Below are 20,225 nucleotides of genomic sequence, written 5' to 3'. Positions count from 1 at the left end.
CTTTGTTTAACACTAGGTCTAGATAACTTGAAGTTAACTTAATTAAAACTTGCCAACTGTGTGCGTAACCGTGACTGTCTCTTTTGTGAGTTCTTTCTCCGATCGAGGACACGGTGGGGTTATGTGTGACGTAGGTAGGTGTTCAGGATCATTCACTTGATCAACCGTAGTTCACGTCCGCTATGCGTAGATCTTCCCCCTCTTATTTCTTGTACTCGTTAGTTTAGCCACCAAATATATGCTTAGCCGCTGCTGCAACCTCACCACTTAACCATGCCTCACCCATTAAGCTTTGCTAGTCTTGATACCTTTGGAAATGAGATTTCTGAGTCCCCTGTGGCTCACAGATTACTACAACACCAGTTGCAGGTACATGTAAAGGTTACTTGACGCGATCGCGTTGATTGTTCATTTGGAGTTGCTTCTTCTTCTTCTTCTTCTTCGATCTAGGATGGGTTCCAGGCCGACAGCCTGGGATAGCAAGGATGGACGTCGTTCTTCTTTTCTCGTTTGTTTTCATCCGTAGTCGGACCCTGCTCTTACTCTTGATGATTATGTAATGTACTGATGTGACTCTGATGTAGCTTATGGCGAGTGTAAGCCAACTATATATATATCTCTTCTTTTCAGTACATGTACTTGTAACGATATCCATTCTTGCGACACGACGAGATGCGCTTCTATCCCTGACGAGGCCTGCGTGCCAAGTTGAGGATAGGGTCGCATCTTGGGCGTGACATTGGATGTCATTGATAACGGGATCACATCATTAGGATAATGATGTGATGGACAAGACCTAATCCTAAGCATAGCACTAGATCATGTTGTTCGTATGCTCAAGCTTTTCTAATGTCAAGTATCTTTTCCTTCGACCGTGAGATTGTGCAAATCCCGGATACCGTAGGAGTGCTTTGGGTGTATCAAACGTCACAACGTAACTGGGTGACTATAAAGGTGCACTACGGGTATCTCCGAAAGTGTGTTGAGTTGGTACGAATCGAGACCGGGATTTGTCACTGCGTATGACGGAGAGGTATCTCTAGGCCCACTCGGTAGAACGTCATCATAACGAGCTCAATGTGACTAAGGAGTTAGTCACGGGATGATGTGCTACGGAACGAGTAAAGAGACTTGTCGGTAACGAGATTGAACAAGGTATAGGGATACCGACGATCGAATCTTCATCCACCAATAGAATAGAGACAACGAAAGAAAGGGACAATATATTGGAATCTAAAGCCAGGGAGCTTCTCAATAGCCAAGGAATTAGCCTGGATGATGATGAAGACATCTCCCGGGCAGTAGATCTTATTTTATATGGGAAAAGGCGCAATCAAGTCAACTATGCGATCCAGGCCTTAAACCGTGTAACCTCCAAAACCAGGAAGGACTTCCTGGATGAATTAAGAAAGTTGAGTGGGTCGTTTAGTTTATTTAGATGAAATAGAATATATAAAAAGTTTGATCTATTATGTTGAAATAGAATACCCTAAAAATGTTTTCTAAACGTGGGCCACCATTTGTATTCCGACGAAATGCTATCACCCATAGAACAGAGATTGAAAGGATAGTAGAGGGCAAGTTCTATACCGATAGACAAAGGGAATTGTATACGGGATTGATTGAATCCTTGACATCGTGTTTCATCCGATGAGATCATCATGGAACATGTGGGAGCCACCATGGATATCCAGACCCCGCTGATGGTTATTGGCCGGAGAGGTGTCTCGGTCATGTCTGCATGCCTCCCGAACCCGTAGGGTCTACACACTTAAGGTTCGATGATGCTAGGGTTATAGGGAATTGTTATACGAGGTTACCGAAGGTTGTTCGGAGTCCCGGATGATATCCCGGACGTCACGAGGAGCTCCGGAATAGTCCGGAGGTAAATAATTATATATAGGTAGTGAGGATTTGGTCGCCGGAATTGTTTCGCGCGACACCGATAATGTACGGGACCACCGAAAGGGTTTCGGGGGTCCACCGGGAGGGGCCACCAGCACCACAGGCTAGCATGGGCCAAAAGGTGGAAGGGAACTAGTCCATACTGGGCTAGTGCGCCTCCAACCTAGGCCGAAGGTGCCATAAGAGAGGGAAAGGGGGGAAACCCTAGTGCAGATGGGCCTAAGGCCCATCTGGGGTGCGCCACCCCCCTCTCTCTTGCCCTGGCTGCCATCACCAGCTCTAGATGGGGCTGCCGCACCCTTTGGGGGTGGGAACCCTAAAGGGGGCGCCCCCTCCCTCTCCCCCTATATATAGTGGAGGTTTTGGCTGATTTGAGACACACGAAATCTCTCTCTCGGCGGAGCCCTGCTTCTCCTCTTTGTCCTCTCCCACGGTGCTTGGTGAAGCCCTGCCAGGAGACCTCGTAGCTCCACCGCCACCACACCGTCGTGATGCCAGATCTCTCCCTCAACCTCTCCCTCCTCCTTGCTGGATCAAGGCGTGGGAGACATCATCGGACTGTACGTGTGTTGAACGCGGAGGTGCCGTGATTCGGCACATAGATCGGAACAGACCGCAATCTGAATCGCTGCGAGTACGACTCCATCGACCGCGTTCATAGTAACGCTTCCGCTTAGCAATCTTCAAAGGTATTAAGATGCTCCACAACCTCTCTCGTTGCTAGTCTCTCCATAGATAGATCCTTGTATGGCGTAGAAAAATTTAGAATTTACTGCGCTCCCCAACATAACCATCTCGCAATAAAAAGTCAGTATAATGTTGATGCTCAATGCAAACACAAAATAATATTTATTTAGGTTTAACACTAACCCCGAAGGTAGATGGAGCGTGCGATGGTGATCACATCAACCTTGGAAACACTTCCAACACACATCATCACCTCGCCCTTAGCTAGTCTTCATTTATTCCGCAACTCCTGTATTGAGTTACTAATATTAGCAACTGAACCGGTATCAAATACCCAAGGGCTACTACGAGCACTAGTAAGGTACACATCAATAACATGTATATCAAATATACTTTTGTTGACACTGCCAGCCTTCTTCTCTAATCCCTCCGTTCCTAAATAGAAGTCTTTTTGGAGGTTCCACTAGTGGACTACATACGGATGTATATAGACATGCTTTAGAGTATAGATTCACTCATGTTGCTCCGTACGTAGACCACTAGTGAAATATCTTAAAAGACTTATATTTAGGAACGGAGGGAGTACCAAGTATCTGGGGTAGTTCCGCTTCCAGTGATTGTTCCTCTCACACTAGAAGCACCCAGTCTCGGGTTTGGGTTCAACCTTGGGTTTCTTCACTCGATCGACAACTGGATTGCCATTCTTGCAGTTTCCCTTCTTGCCCTTTCCCTTCTTGAAACTAGAGGTTTCACTAACCATCAATACTTGATGCTCCTTCTAGATTTCTACCTTCGCGGTGTAAAACATCGCGAATAGCTCAGGGATCATTTTCTCCATCCCTTTCATGTTATAGTTCATCACTAAGCTCTAGTAGCTCGGTGACAGTGACTAGGAGAACTCTGTCAATCACTATCTTATCTGGAAGATTAACTCCCACTTGATCCAAGTGATTGTAGAACACACACAATCTGAGCACATGCTCACCGATTGAGCTATTCCCCTCCATCTTGCAGGCAAAGAACTTGTCGGAGGTCTCATACCTCTCAACATGGGCACGAGCCTGAAATTCCAACTTCAGCTCTTGGAACAACTCATATGCTCCGTGACATTTGAAACATCTTTGGAGCCTCAATTCTAAGCCGTGAAAGCATGACACACTGAACTATTAAGTAGTCATCAAAAACATGTGTGTCAGATGTTCACAACATCCACATATGATGCTTGAGAGGGTGGCACACCAAGCAGTGCATCAAGGACATAAGCCTTCTGTGTAGCAATGAGGACAATCATCGGTTTACGGACCTAGTCCGCACAATTGCTACTATCATCTTTCAACTTAGTTTTCTCTAGGAACGTATCAAAATACAGGGGAGCTATAGCGTGGGATATTGATCTACAACATAATTTTCAAAGTCAACCTTAGACTATGTTCATGATAATGAGTTCAATTAATCATATTACTAAAGAACTCCCACTCAAATCAACATCCCTCGGGTTGTCTAAGTGAGACATCATCCAAATCCACCAACCAAGTCCGATCATAACATGATATGAGGTGGTTTCAATGGTGAACTTCTCCAGGTTGATCATATCTACTATATAACTCGTGTTCGACCTTTCAGTCTCCTGTGTTCCGAGGCCATGTATGTACATGTCAGGATCGTCAAGTTTAACCCAAGTGTTCTGCATGTGCAAAACTGGCTTACACGCGTTGTATGTGAATGTAGATTTTATCACACCCGATCATCACGAGGTGCTTTGAATCGATGAACCTTCACAATGGTGCACACTTGAGGAGAACACAATTTTTTGTTGAAATTTTAGTGAGGAATAATCTTATAATGTTGCCGTTGTCCTAAGCAAAATAAGATGCATAAAAGATAAACATCATATGCAAATCATATAAGTGACATGATATGGCCATCATGATCTTGTGCTTTTGATCTCCATCTCCAAATCATCTACATGATCTCCATTGTCACTGGCATGCCACCATGATATCCCTGATCACGATATCCATCATCATGCCGTCATGTGGTTGTCGTGCCAACTATTTCTTCTACAACTATTGCTAACTCATAGCAATAAAGCAAGGCAAATGGCACAAATAAATTAAAGACAACCCTATGGCTCCCTCAGTTGGCGTACTCATCGACATGCAAGTTATGATAATCTATACAAAATATGATCATCTCATACATCACATATATCAAATCACATCTTTGGCCATATCACATCACACCATGCCATGCAAAAACAAGTTAGAGGCCCTCTACTTTGTTGTTGCAAGTTTTACGTGGCTGCTATGGGCAACTAGCAAGGCCGTTCTTACCTACGCAAAGCCACAACGGTGATATTCAAGTTGCTATTTAACCTTCTACAAGGACCACCTCTGTCGAATCTGATTCAACTAAAGTAGAAGAGACACACACCTCCAGCCACATTTATGCAAATAAGTTGCATGTCAGTCGGTGGAACCGGTCTCTTGTACGAGGACAAGTAAGGTTAGTCCGAGGCGCTTCATCCCACAATATCGCCGAATCAAAATAAGACTAAGGAAGTAAGCAATCTAACATCAACGCCCACAAACACTTTGTGTTCTACTTGTTTATATCATCTACGTATAGACCTAGCTCATGATGCCACTGTTGGAGAACGTTGCATGGGAAATAATAAAATTCCTATGCGCACCCAAGATCTATATATGGAGATGTATAGATACGGAGGGGAGTTCATCTACATACCGTTGTATATCGCTAAGCAGAAGCATTAAGAAATGTGGTTAATGTAGTCGTACGTCTTCACGATCCAATCACGATCTGTCCCGATCTAGCGCCGACCGGACAACACATTTGCGTTCAACACACGTGCGGATTGATGATGTCCTTCTTGATCAAGCAAGCGAGGTAGGAGAAGTAGACGTGGTCTCAACCAACATGACGATGTGGTGGAACAATCCCGACACGGCTTCGCCAAGCGCTATAGTAGATGCGATCTGAGGAGAAAATGGAGTAATGGAAGAGGGAGGGCTGCCATTGGACCATGGGGATTGGTGTGTGCATCCCTCCCCTCCCATCCATTATATATATGAGGCAAGGGGGAGAGGGTAGGCGCAGCCTTGACCCCTCCTCCAAGGGAGGGGTCGACGGCCAAGGGAGGAGTCCTCCCTTCACAAGGAAGGGAGGAGTCCCCTTCCTCCAAGGCACCTCCGGGGTGTCTTGTCTCTTTGGGACTCTTGCCCCCAAGCCTAATTCACCTCTAGGGGCTGATGCAAGTGTCCCACGCTGTCTAGGGCGCACCCCTATTACCCATGTGGGCCCCCGGGGCAGGTGGACCCTCGGAACCCTTTTCAGCACCCGGGTACACTACTGGTAATGCCTGCAATTTTTCAGGCGACCAAAATAGGACTTCCCATATATAAATATTTACCTTCGGACCATTCCGGAATTTCTCATGACGTACGTGATCTCATCCAAGACTCCGAACAACATTGAGTCACCAACTTACATATCACAATGCTACTCCAGCGTCATGGAACGTTAAGTGTGCGAACCCTGCGGGTTCGAGTATCATGTAGACATGACCGAGACACCTCTCTGACGAATAACCAATAGCGGGACCTGCATGCCCATATTGGTTCCTACATATTCCACGACGATCTTCATTGATCGAACCACGATGACAAGGATTCAATCAATCCCGTATGCAGTTCCCTTTGTCCAGTGGTATGTTACTTGCCGAGATTTGATCGTCGGTATCTCCATACCTAGTTCAATCTTGTTACCGACAAGTATCTGTACTCATTCTGTAATACAATATTTCGTGACTAACTCCTTAGTCACATTGCTTGCAAGCTTCTTGTGATGTTGTATTACCGAGAGGGCCAGAGATACCTCTTTATCGTATAGAGTGACAAATCCCAGTCTCGATCCATGACAACCCAACAAACACCCATGGAGATACCTATAAAGCATCTTTATGATCACCCAGTTACGTCGTGACGTTCGATACAACAAGGAATTCCTCCGGTGTCAGGGAGTTGCATGATCTCATGATCTTAGGAACATATACTTGACATGCAGAAAGCTATATCAATAAACTTAGTGATACGATCAAATGCTATGCTTACGGTTTGGGTCTTGTGCATCACATCGTTCTCCTATTTATGTGATCCTATTACCAAATGACAACTCATATCTCTGGTTAGAAAACATTAACCATCTTTGATCAACGAGCTAGTCTAGTAGAGGCTCACTAGGAACACGTTGTTGTCTATGTATCCACACATGTATCTGAGTTTCCAATCAATACAATTATAGCATGGATAATAAACATTTTCATGAACAAGGAAATATGATAATAACCAATTTATTATTGCCTCTAGGGCATATTTCCTACAGTCCCGTCTTCAAGATGTCTCAATGCAGATCACAATCTACATCCTCTCTGGACTACCTCCCAAGCTCCGCATCAACGATGGAACACACGTTGTCGCTACGGTGGAGCCCGATGATACAAGTCCACCACAAAAAGGTTGCCGCTGCCACGACATCTTCGCTTGAACAGTCTGATTCCCAAATCCATCACTAACCATAGAGACAATCGCCTCGAGGGAGAACAATCGGAAGCTTCTTTATTCAGCATCGTCATCACCGCTGCCAAAGTCAAGACGTTGAACGATCAAAACACCTGAGCTATTAGGGTCCTGAAACCTAAAGCTAAAACAATTCACACACGCGGGATCCGGCAACCCCCCTTACTACCGACGACCAAGAGCTCACCGACGGAGGGGTGCCGTCGGAAGACGGCGCCAGACGAGTTGGTTCTCTCGGCAACGGCTAGGGTTCCATCCCTGACCAAAGAGAGTTACGACTCACGGGCTATATCAGTTGACAATATATCTACGTATAATATGTACTCCATCCATTTTAGTTTACGACATGCGCGTAGGTCATTGATTTGACAAATAACTAAATATGCATTATATGTCATAAAAACATATCATTGGATTCTTAAGCGCATGTAGTTTCTAAACGTATATAAACACATATGATGTATATTTATATAGCTAGTTAAATTGTTAATCTATAAAATTACGCGTATGTCTTGTAAACTGAGGGAGAGGGAGTATCCGAGTAAACATAGGAAACTACGGGTTGTATGAGTATTATCTCATCCGTTTCCAATTCTAGGAACAGCCTTTGCGTAGTACGCTCCGTGTATGCTTGAAGCACAAGATGAGGAGGTAAAACAGGGGCAGAAAAGTCCGGTAACACGAATCTTGAGGCTGATCTAGCTACCGGGATAGGTGGCCGTCCGCGCAACGGCAGAGAAAACCCTCCTAAAACCCCACCTCCCTAAATTCTATTCTTTCCCCAGCCGACGGCGCAGCCAAAACTCGCCTCGCACAACCTACGCCACCCCAAATCGCACGCGCACCGATCACCTGCCGCCGCCGCCGCCGCCGCCGCCATGGGCTCGTCCTTCAGCCACGAGGATGCTCCTCCTCCTCCTCCCCCAGCTCCCGCCAACGAGCCACCTTCTCCCTACGCCGATGTGCCTCCCCCGCCGTTGCCGCCCCAGGAGGAGGACAAGGCGGCGGAGGACGACAAGGTGGACTACCTGAATCTCCGCTGCCCTATTCCCTACGAAGAGGCTCAGCGCGAGGCCATGAGTAAGAACGCCCCTCCATTGTGTCTGACATCACTGCCAATCGAATCGATTCTTAATGATGCTGCCATCTTCCATGTTGTCTGTTACAGTGACGCTCAAGCCCGAGCTGTTCGAGGGCTTTCGCTTCGATTTCGTCAAGCCGGTCAGCCAGGTCTTCTTTTTGAGCCACAGGTACCCTTCCCAATGCCCATCGTTTCTTTTCAGCTAAACCGCTAGTAGCGATCTGGCTGCAATGCTCACGATTCCATTGCATATGCTTGTACCAGTGCGTCAATGGGATCCCTGGAGGTCCCTTCACAGGGACCTGAAGTGATCAAGGTGGCCACCTCCAACTACGAGTTTGGTGCCAACTATATTGATCCCAAGGTTTTATTCTATCAGGTTAAATTCATGTGTTGTGTGTTTTTATGTTTTCATCATTTAAATGTGTTTTCCTCTTCCTCTTAGCTGATGCTCATCGGTAGGATCGCGCCCGACGGAAGACTGAGTGGACGTGTCAAGTACGATCTTACAAAAAATCTTTGCTTAAAATTGAATGCTCAGGTGATTGCTTTGGTACCGTGGCACAAATATGAGCTTGCTCCACTCAATGTTGTTGAGTCTTAAGTTAACTTGTTTTTGTTTTCGCAGTTGACAAACGAGCCTGGTTATTCGCAAGGCATGGGAAGTTTGGATTACAAGGTCAGTCTCCTTTTGAGCATTTATTAGTTCCTGAGTTTGCAAGTCGTTGATTTTTTTTTATCATCTTATTTACGGGCAGCATCATGCCAATGGTAAGGTACTTCCACTGTCCAACAGGGAACTATGATACCATGTTCCGCATTGTTCTGTTAATAAATACATCAATGCTAATTCTCTTAGATTGCTGTTTGGACTCAGTACATCTCTCTCAAAACAGTATCCTATTCATTTGAACTTGGAATCTACTTGGCACATAATTTTGAGTTATTTTTTGCCTGTCTGCTCCTGAGATTTGTGCACATCTTACTAGTTATCTCTTTCCTCAAATATTCTGTTGAATTTATAGTCTATCCAAGATGCCTTTTGTGGTACATGCTAATGGTAGCACAAGTTACACATGAATTGCTGACCGTGTGAATGTTGGTATTGATGCATTTGTTGTTTCTAATAATATTGTGTAGTCTTCTGTTATTGGTGTCAGAAAACCTATATAGATACCCAACTACAATATGTAGTTGTTAGGTTCTTAATGTTCAATAGTATCATATTTGGTATTTTACCTCCTAAATCTGATGTACTCTTAGTTTATCTATCTGAAGATCTGCATGATTTCATAACTTATTTTTCTCTTGTGTCATTTATTCCAGGGAAAAGATTTTAGAACCCAATGTCAATTCGGGAATAATGGTTTCTATGGAACGAACTACATCCAGGTTAGATGATGCACCGATTTGTGTCAATTGTTTGCACATAAAGACCATTAAGTAGTGAGAACAATTTACTATGTTTGGGTATCATGAATAGAGCCTTTGTATCTATTTGATGACAACTCACTAGCATCCACCTTTTGTTACTACATTTGGAAAATATGGTTATTCTTAAACAAAATGTTAATGGCAGTATGAATTCTGTAGTTTTTAGCATTGATGCACCTTGCTAAAATCCATTGTGATTTAAGCAACTATTGAGGAAAACTATTGCCCATTTATGCATGGAGGTGAAGTTCAATTCCCATTGTTATAGCAGAACGGTCATGCTGATAAATATAAAGTACTGTGTTTGCAACTAAAATACTCAGGGTAAAGACGGTATGGTGTGCAGTAGGCTGGTAGGGTGTAGATGCAGTAGATGGGTGCGCTCTCAATGTGCATCAGTAGACCACTCTTTGTGCATAGGAATTACTACTTCAGACAATTTTAGTCTAAAAGTGAAGATCTTCCTTTTTTCTTAGTCTGCTCAAAGTTTACCTGTCCAAAGAAGCTTGGCATTCATATTAAGCAGAACCAAGTATGTTTCCAAGCCAAACGCTGCCAATATAATAACCATAGATCTATCGTTCCAATCTTAGTTGGGCAGTAATATTTCCCAATAGTTTGTTGCGTATACTTGAAGCTGGAAAAATGAATCACATAGAGAAGACAGCATACAATCATCAATTTAAAATACAACTTACAATAACAAAAAAAAACTCAGACAATATATTCTGTGAATATTTTTCTGTTCCATCATTTTGTTACTTAGACTATTGCAACATATTTTACTTGTGCATTTCAGAGTGTAACAAAGAACCTATCCCTGGGAACTGAAGGTTTTTGGCTTGGACAACAAAGTAAATCAGGAGTTGGCTTTCTTGCTAGATATGACACGAAGAAAATGGTAAAGTTTTTTGAACTGTTCATAACCATGATCCATATAAAATACTAGGCATTAGGAATTTATGATGCATTGATTTTACAATCATATTTATGGCCTAAAAACTGCATTTGAGCACTTGTCGCTTGATCAGGTTTTGCCTGCTGATCCTTTTGACCATGGTGAGATATGCCATTTTACACACTGTTACCCAACAACATCTAGTTCAGGTTGCTAATATTGGAACAATACATGCTGATTTATGAGATTCTAATCCTGAATTATCTGGAAGCTAAGAAAACGTCCAGTGTGGAAAAGCACAAAGTATCCACCTTGTGTTAATAGTGAAAATTAAGTGCAGGAAACTGGACCTAAATCACTCGGTTTGCTGTGTATTGATGAAATCTAACTACCAGTCAGTTAATAACTGTGCCAAGCTAATTCCTATTGGAAAATAGTAATAATGGTGCAAATTTATAAGCATTTATTTTACTCCCAGTCTCCAGTGAGTCACTACGCATTCCAGAGTTTCTGATTCTCATGGTTGAAGCGTTACGAATGCTCAAGTATTTCTCTTGCTTTGTATCATGTGACAAGTACGCCATAGTTGTGATTCTATGTTTTGTGTAGGGTATCATCTCGTGCACATGGTAAAGTCAGGTTGTTCATTTAGGTGATTAGTAATAAATTTGAGCTCTTTTCAAGCCTCTGTGAAATAGTTCTTTCTCACTATAAGTTGTCATGAGATGTACTCTAGAACTGATGCTGATATTACTTTATTATTATCACGATTGATGGTGGATGATTGGATAGACAACAAATTAAAAACTACAGTATATTATATTATATTTCTTATTATCTGAGAGCCATGCCATTAATATCTTCAGGTCGCAACTGGACAAATTGCAAGCACTGGACTGGTTTCACTGAGTTATGTTCAGAAAGTGTCTGAAAAGGTTACGTTTCTGTTGTAGCATTTTGAAACTTTTTTGTGTTGTTATCTTCTTCTAATACGCAATCTTCTTTATGCAGGTTTCCCTTGCTACTGATTTCATGTACAATCATATGTCAAAAGATGTAATAGCAAGTGTGGGTTATGATTATATCATGAGACAGGTATTCTATATGCATTGATAGTTTGTTTGACATGTTTTTGTTTTGCCCATGCATTGGATTTCATGTACAATGGTATGACAGTAGATGTAACCATGTATTGGATTTCACGTACAATCATGACAGCAGATGTAACCGCGAGTTTTATTTATTTATTTATGGTTATTTCCGGATACAGGCGTACTATTGAGAGTTTTTTCATGTTTGATGGCATTTCATCACCTTGGCAAGACTTTTAGAACATAGAAGTAGCCGCAAGATTTGGGGCATATTCGACTATTTCTGTGAAACTTCCCGTAACAAAAGAATCACACACACACACTTGTCTTTTAAAATACTGTTTCTGTTGAAGTGTATTTGAGTTTGCAGTTAATTCATATGTGAAAAGCTTAATGACACTATGGCTCAACATTGCAGAGTCGTCTGAGGGGGAAGGTAGATACCAATGGCACAGTTTCCGCTCTTTTGGAGGAGAGAATCAACCAACACGCTACCTTGGTTCTTTCCGCAGAGGTCAGTTTACATCACCTCTTCCCATATTCCATGCAAGGACCTGTTATTAGGGATAAGGACATTAGGGTTAATAAGGTGTATGAGCAATTGTTTTCAATGGTTTTCCCCTGATAGACGATTTGGAGGACCGTAGGAATCTGAGTTGGAAGGCTGATTTTGATGTACAATCTTGTGCAGGTTGATCATTGGAAGAAGGATAACAAATTTGGGATTGGCATCAACGTTGGAGAGTAAGATAATGAGATGAATTGTTGAGAGAAGCATGTACCTATTATAGCAGTTGGCATTTGTTGACAAGGATTGAGCCAATTTGTGTTCTGTTATCATTTTGTTTTCTCACTCCACTGGGTTGATTACTTCGGAAATGCCCTCGTCATCATTAGATTAAGTTTGGCTATACGTTCTCCAGTTAGGTTGAAGACCACCTGTGTAAATTTTCTGTGTGATGCGAGCAGATAGGTATAAATGGGAGTCGACTTAGAATTGTTTCGTGGATTTTGTTTATTGATATAATTATCACAGCTTATCATTTAATCTCTTCGTTTCTAAATATAAGATTCACTCATTTTAGTCTGTATGTAGTATATATTAAAATATTTTAAAAAACTTATATTTATAAATGGAGGGGGTATTTGTGTATAGTCAAAATCGTATGACTCCCATCCAACACTCGTCAACACCCCTTCGAACGAGCAGACACATTATAATCTGACGGCGCATAGCAAGATCGGACACATGGCATGAGAAAAAGTCGGAGGTTCAACTTTTCTGATAACGGGAAGGAAACTATTTGGACATGACCAGTGAGGCTCAATACACGAAACGCCTCATAATTGCAGGATGCTCATGGGCCCCAACTCCCCAGAACTCTCTAGCGTCGTAGTTGTGTGACAAGCAAGGGACCAATGACATGGGCCCAAACCAGCTTTACACGATCTTTGCGTTTATAACCTGGAAGCTGTGGAAGCATCGGAATGCCATCTTTTTTTATGAAGCGTCTCCTTCAATTGTGATACTAATCCGGAGAGTTGTGTCGGAAGATATGATGTGGTCATCCGCAGGCATCTTACCAGGAAGCACGTGCCCTTTCTTTAGTAGAGTAGAGAGGTGGGTGTGTAGCAAGGAGTAGCGTTGTATTGACATACTTGTAAACTTAGGTGGAGGCCTTTTTTGCCTTTCTTTAATCTATGATATAAACTTTTGTGCATATTTGAGAAAAAAAATCTTGTTTAAAAAAAATCTAAAATTTATTCATTTGATATAACCATTACATCGTCTATGAGGATCGGTACAATTTCATTTAAAGGCTTGTTGAACTAATCAGAAATCAAAGAAAATTTAAGCAATCTAGCAAGCTCGTGAACAACTTTATTTGTTTATCTATTACAATTCTTAAATCTAGAAATAGTAAAATTATAGGCAAAATAAAAACAAAATGAACATAAAAAACCGTTGCCGTCATCCCTGTCGACTATTCTCCTTCCTTCATGGTATCTGTCGGTGTGTGGGATCTGCATCCAAGAAACTCACTCAAGAATCCTGCATGTGTTGTATTGCTCTGTACTGGAGAGCGGTGCTGGAAATACACAAAGGTGTGGGGGAGAATGAATCCATCCCCTTACATAGAAGTGTCACATCCCCTTTTGTAGTGCCTTGGTCCTCTTCCACGAAAACATGAGTGGGAAAGGATGGCGACAGGACGGCCATTCGAAGGGGGACAGGAGCCCCGACTTATCCTGACTAAAGGCGGTTTTCGTGATGCGCTTGTGGGCTCGGTGATGACCTCCATCCCGGCGGGCCGTGTCAGCATGGTCTTCTTTCACCGGAAAGGCAAGCTTTGGGAACCTGCCTTTGGGGAGGGGCGGGCCTGCACTTTAATCACCAAAGAGGAAATCCTCCCTATCCGCGCCTGCTCGCACGGCTTGTGTCGTCCTTGTCTGCGCGGGCGTGTCACCCATGTGATGTGCATGGAGCCCAGTGGCTGGTACCGTACATCAAGCCTCGCGGAGCCGCCTTGCGAGGGGAGCCTCGCGAGGCAATCTAGTGCTTGGTGGCCCGGGCTAGGCCTAGCCTAGCGGTGAGGGGCCTCGTGAGGCAGCTTCTTCCGAAGCGGTCGTGGCCAAGGGCCAGCCCGAATGTCGCCTCCTCGGTCGGTGGCAGATGGGTCGTGGTACCCTGGTTCTCACTGGGCCGACAGTAGCCCCCGGGCCTACGGCGTGCGCGTTCCGCCCGGTAGGGACGAAACGAAGCGGAGCCCATTGAGCCGCCGGGCCCAGGGGCGATGCGTGACTCTCATGAGTCTGTGTCCACACAGGAATCCCTAGTTGTCCGCCGAGGAGAAGCATAAGGCAAAGAAGAAGACCGAGGTTGAGGGACCTTCCCCTCCCCTGAAGGCCATCTCGCCCGCTGTGCCAACGTACGCGGCGGCAAAATCGGCGGGTGTTAGCGAGGAGGGCAACCTTTGGCTCGAGGTGACCCCAGGGGACGAGGTGATGTCGCCGGCGCCGGAAGCGGTCATCCTAATCCTGTCGCGCCATACAACGAGTGCGACCCCTGCTGGGGGCAACATCACGGAGCTGTCGAAAGGGCTCGAGATCATGTCCTCTCGCGTGATGGAACCAACGGGCGACGACGAGGCCTGGGCGAACTGCGTCCTGGCGCTGGGAAGAGAAGCACCGCGCCCTGGGGCGGGGCCTCAATAGTGTTAGGAAGGAGGCGGAGCTCCATGCGGAGGAGCGACGACGCCTGGTGGAGGGGTGGAGCCAGCTTCGGGAGGCGACGAAGCTCGATCGCGAGCGGGGCGTGGAGGCCCAAGCATGGCACGAGCAGTTCGTCGAAGATGCTGAGACATCCCTCGCGAAGGCCCTTGACGATGCCTAGGAGGCCAAGCAACAATGGGAGGGGGCCTGACGCCCACGAGAAGACGCTTGAGGAGCAAGCTGCTTCACGCGAGCGCCCGCTCAAAACGCGGGTGGAGGCCGCGAAGGCCTGCGAGAGCCGGCTCACATCCCGCGAATCCAAGCTCCTGAAACACAAGGAGGTGGTCCTGAGGCACCCGGAGGCAATCGCCACCCGCGAGGCGAATACCGAGGCCCGGGAGCGCGAGTTCATGTCTTCCGCGTCCACGCGGGAGGCAGAGCGACCTCCAAGGACTCTCTCAATGAATAGAAGGGCCTCACGGCCCGTCGGAGTAGGCTCGAGGCCAAGTTCAACGGCCTCAAGAAGCAGCTGTTGGATGTGGACGCCACCCTCGAGGAGGCGTGTCGTGACCTGTTGTCCCAGACAACGACGACGATCTTAAGAAACCTTCTCCGCCTCGACAATCGCTTCGATTTTGGGCGGGAGGAGGCCACCATATCGGCGGATGTCCATGAAGGTGTCATGGAGGCTGCGAGGGAGCACATGGTTGGCTTCATCGGGCGGCATGTCTTCGAGGCTGACGTCAGCGATGGCGGTAGCGAGCCCCCTCGCGGCGATGGCAAGAGTGACGATAGTGGTGCCTCGTGCGCCTGGACTCTCCTTGGATCATTGTTGTAATGGAGTAGATACGGCCCCGTGGGGGCGTGAAAACATTCGCTCGACACTTTTGACTTAAGCACTTGATGTTTTATGTGTTTTCGTTTCCCTCCTGAAGCCTTTCTTTATCTTTACGTTGCCTTGGCGCCCTGTGCTGCTCGGATCCGGCCCCCGAGGCGGGCTACATCATTGTTAGTATGCCTGGAGCATGCGCTCAACAAGGCCAGAGGGTGTAGGGCTCTTTGAGCTAGTAGAAATCCCTAAGCCTTGATGCTCAGCCCCCCCTTACGCGTAGGCGGCTCATGCTAAGGAAACCAGGATACCTTGAGAAGGAAACGAGAGGGAGAAAAAACCCAAGGGGTGCTTTAGACTTAGCTCCTTCGAGGTGTGCGGCTTGGGGTGAGTCCTCAGCGGGGAGCGGCTCATGAGGCGTGACCCCTCGCGAAGCCTTCTACCCATAGGACACCGCTCGCGTGGCCTCCTGAGGAGGGGCTCCTAAGGCCTTTGATATCCCACACCAGGGAAACTGCCAAGTTTTTGCAAGCAATGCAGCGGGGCGCGCTCTCGGGGTCGCCTGTGGGTGTTGCACAAGGAGTCAAGACCACCAAGGACCTAGTGAGGCGACGTACACGGGAGCAGACCCACGATCAAGAGCTTAGTCGCTTGGATTTTGCAGCGCTGCTGGGACTGACCCAAGCACATGCACCGTGCCCAGCCCCCACTCGCGTGACACGCATGGGGAAGATCACGAGCACACGCCCCTCTTGAGGCATGCTCAACTTGAGGATGTGAAGGCCCGGGGGCCCTCAGGAAAGTAGGCTGCCGGCATTGAGCACGGGGCATCCAACAGTGTCGAGCATGGGGCTTCCGCCATCGCTGAGCATGGGGCTTCCATGAGAGCGGGTAGGAGTAGGCCGCCAACACTGAGCATGGGGCTTCCACGAGAGTGGGTAGTAGTAGGCCACCAACACTGAGCATGGGGCTTCCACAAGAGTGGGTAGGAGTAGGCCGCCGATGCTGATCATGGGGCATTCGCCAACGCCGAGCGTAGAGCTTTCATGAGAGTGGGTAGGAGTACGCTGCTAGCGCTGAGCATGGGTCATCTGCCAATGTCGAGCATGGGGCTTCCACGAGAGTGGGTAGGAGTAGGATGCAAGCGCTGAGCATGGGTGTTAGATCATTTCTCCACATGTGGTTTTGGTAATTGATGAAAATTCGTATGGACTAATGGTTGCATTGAGTTATATTCAAAGGATTTGTCCATAGGCACTTCTTGAAGTCCATGTGTTGGTTTCAAGGAGTTTATATTATGACCAAGGTGGTATTCGAGGTTATATCCAAAGATTGGTCATAAAGACACAAGGTTGATCAAGACTAAGTCAAAGGGTGACTCAAGTCGATCAACACACAAAGTGTACAAGATGTACCGAGAGGGATCAAGTGATCCCATGGTATGGTAAGCATTGTCGGTTTGTGTACTAACCCATGGTCTTCGTGAGAGTTCTATGTGGGGTTAGGTGTGTTTCCATGGGTTTGTGTCAAGAGGAAGATCTCATACAACCCATGGATGATGACGTCAAGTTCTGATCGTCATCAAGATTGCGGTGTGCAAGTTCAAGTGGAGCATCACGAAGATATCATGCTTGAAGCTTGTCGTCCATTGTGGTGGCAATGGACTTGTGAAGATGTGCTGAAGAATGGCTCACCCATAGTGAGTATGGGGGAGAAATCAACTAGTCTTCATCAAGCCAACACAATCAAGAAAGGCGGTCCACCTTCAGGAAGTCAAGATCGTCATCATCTAGCTCAAGTGGACTATGTGCAAGGTATAGGTTTGCCCTTGATATGTTTTCTATTTTAGGATAGATTGTCGTACTTTCAAGGGGGGTTCTCGAGTGAGTAGATTTATCATATCCTTCGTTGAGAGCTCAAACCATTTGCATCCTTGCATCATATTTCTTGGTTCTTGTTTGCTGTTTCTCTTTGTGAGTTTTAGAGCTTATGGTCATATTTATGACAAGCTTGAGTTCATCGAAAACAAAGTCCAGATGCATCTTCTATGACGTTTTCGATGTTAGAGTTTTTGTCGATTCTTCACTCATGGAGGTTTTCACATCTCTATATCATTGGCATTTTTATACTGCCTCTTCTTAAGATAACTCTTGTCATTGGCAGGCCGTTCGGGGAGTGGCTGCCTGAAAGTAGAACTTCTCCCTAAGGTTGTTTTGGTAATTAATAACAACATATGTGTCATTGAACTAATGATTCTATCTATTATATTTCAGAAAAATTCAAAGATGCACTGGCTATGGACTGTGAGGAGAACCCCTAGATGCAAGGAACATCCATTGGCAACAAGGTTGAAGATTACATTTTATATTTTGTGAGAAATCACATTTGAGTCCATAGGAAAGCCAATACTACTAAAAGGGGATGAGGTGACTATGATGATGTGGTTGCTCAAGTTCTTAGAGATAGCCACCAAAAATTCTCATGAACTTCTCCCACAAATATTCTGTCAAAATGCACAAAGTCCAAAATTCGATGCCACCAACATTCCATTTGGCCCTACCGAGTTTTCCACGAGACAAATCCTATGCCAAACCCTAGCATCTCAATGCCACCAACATTCCATTCGGTGCCACAAAAATCAGTGACCAACTTTGTGGTTAGCCATTTTAAAGGATTGGAATTTCTGAGTTTTGGAAATCGGTCTCATTGAGATTTGGAAATTTCCCTATGTCACCCATATCGGTACCACAAACATTTATATATCGGTCTCACCGAAAAGACAAAAATTGCCAGATTTTGCACTAGTTGGTGCCACTGAGTTTTACTTTGGTTTCACCAAGTTGGGCAATAATGTTGTAACGGTTGGACGTTCGGAGATGCCTATATATACCCATCCACCACCTCTCATTCGCAGTGGAAGCACTTAGAACACACATACACTTGACATATCCATTTTAATGAGAGAGCCACCTACTTATGTGTCGAGATCAAGATATTCCAATCCTACCATTTTAATCTTGATTTCTAGCCTCCCCAATTTGCTTTCCACCCAATCAATCTCTTCTACCCAAGCTAAATCTGTGAGAGTGTGGTTGAGTGTTGAGGATACTATCTTTTGAAGCACAAGAGCATGGAGTTCATCATACTACCACATCTATTACCTTTTGGAGGATGGTGCCTCCTATATTGGTTAGGTGTCGCTTGGGAGCCTCCTACTTCGTGTTGTGTAGTTGAACCAAGAAGTTTGTAAGGGCAAGGAGATCTCCTACTTTGTGAAGATCTACCCCGAGTGAGGCTAGTCCTTCGTGGACGTAAGCCATGATGGAATAGACAAGGTTGCTTCTCCATGGACCCTCCGTGGGTTGAGCCCTTCTTGGACGTACTATAGCACCACATATCGAAAACACACCAAAAATCGCCATGTCAATCTTTGCGTTTAATCCTCCTATCCGTACCCTCTATCTACATGTGCGTGTCTTTACTTTCTGTTGCTATACTCTTAGACTTGCATGTGTAGGGTGTGCTTGAGTTACAACAATCGTAAAACTTACCGACAACTAAAATTGGGAAGAGGCTAAGTTTTTATTAGGTCAAGTAGTCTAATCACCCCCTCTAGACATACTCCGGATCCTACAAGTGGTATCAGAGCTTTAGTCTCCATTGCAATGAGGGAAATTACCACCGTAGAGGTCCATATTTTGATGGTACAAACTTTGCTAGTTGGAAGCATAATATGAAAATGCATATTTTTGGTCATAATCCCACCGTTTGGGTTGTTGTCTGTGTTGGTTTACAAGGTGAATTCTTTGGTGATGGAAGGGAACTGTATCATGAAGCGACCGCAGAAGAATTGAATATGTTGCAATACAACGCTCAAGCATGCGACATTCTATTGAACTGATTATGCCCCGAAGAGTTCAACAATATTAGCCGTCTTGAGAATGCCAAGGAAATTTGGGACACTTTGGTTGATATGCATGAAGGTACCAAATCCATCATGGAATCTAAGTTGGATATGCTACAAAGTTAGCTTGACAAGTTTAAGATGAAGGATGGTGAAGGAGTCGCTCAGATGTACTCTAGGCTTGCTCTCATCACCAATGAGATTGCCGTCTTGGGAATCGAAGAGATGACCGACAAATTCATCATCAAGAAGATCTTTAGAGGCTTTGATGGAATGCACGAGACATGTGCACATTGATCCAAATGATGCCAAACTACAAAGATCTCAAACCAACAGAAGTCATTGGAAGGATTGTTGCTCATGAACTGTCACTCAAGGACAAAGAAGAGCGTCATAACAAATCAAGCAGTGCTTACAAAGTCTCAAGTGATTCTCCCGCTACTTCAAATGACAAACTTGTCACCAATGAAGAGATAATTCTCATGGTCAAGAAATTTAACAAGTTCTACAAGAGTAGAGGCAAAAAGAGAAGCTCCAACTCAAGATATGAAGAGAAGCGTCATCTAGTCGTGACTGAAACTGCTACGA

At 45.2% G+C, this 20,225-nt stretch overlaps 1 protein-coding gene across 1 annotated transcript; it reads left to right on the top strand.

The window, feature by feature from the left end:
- The first annotated feature begins 7,960 nt into the window (after positions 1-7,960).
- LOC123439794 (mitochondrial import receptor subunit TOM40-1-like) lies at positions 7,961-12,739 on the top strand. Its single transcript, XM_045116466.1, has 11 exons — positions 7,961-8,267; positions 8,356-8,437; positions 8,533-8,632; positions 8,714-8,809; positions 8,897-8,947; positions 9,595-9,660; positions 10,502-10,603; positions 11,467-11,535; positions 11,612-11,695; positions 12,110-12,205; positions 12,383-12,739. The coding sequence occupies exons 1-11, from the start codon at positions 8,066-8,068 to the stop codon at positions 12,437-12,439; spliced, it is 1,005 nt and encodes a 334-aa protein (XP_044972401.1). The 5' UTR covers positions 7,961-8,065; the 3' UTR covers positions 12,440-12,739.
- Positions 12,740-20,225: the final 7,486 nt, after the last annotated feature.

The sequence above is a fragment of the Hordeum vulgare genome, chromosome 3H (assembly GCF_904849725.1).
Source record: "Hordeum vulgare subsp. vulgare chromosome 3H, MorexV3_pseudomolecules_assembly, whole genome shotgun sequence".
NCBI lineage: Eukaryota > Viridiplantae > Streptophyta > Magnoliopsida > Poales > Poaceae > Hordeum > Hordeum vulgare.
The sequence above is the reverse complement of the archived record's forward strand: the minus strand, read 5'-3'. Positions and strand labels throughout refer to the sequence as shown.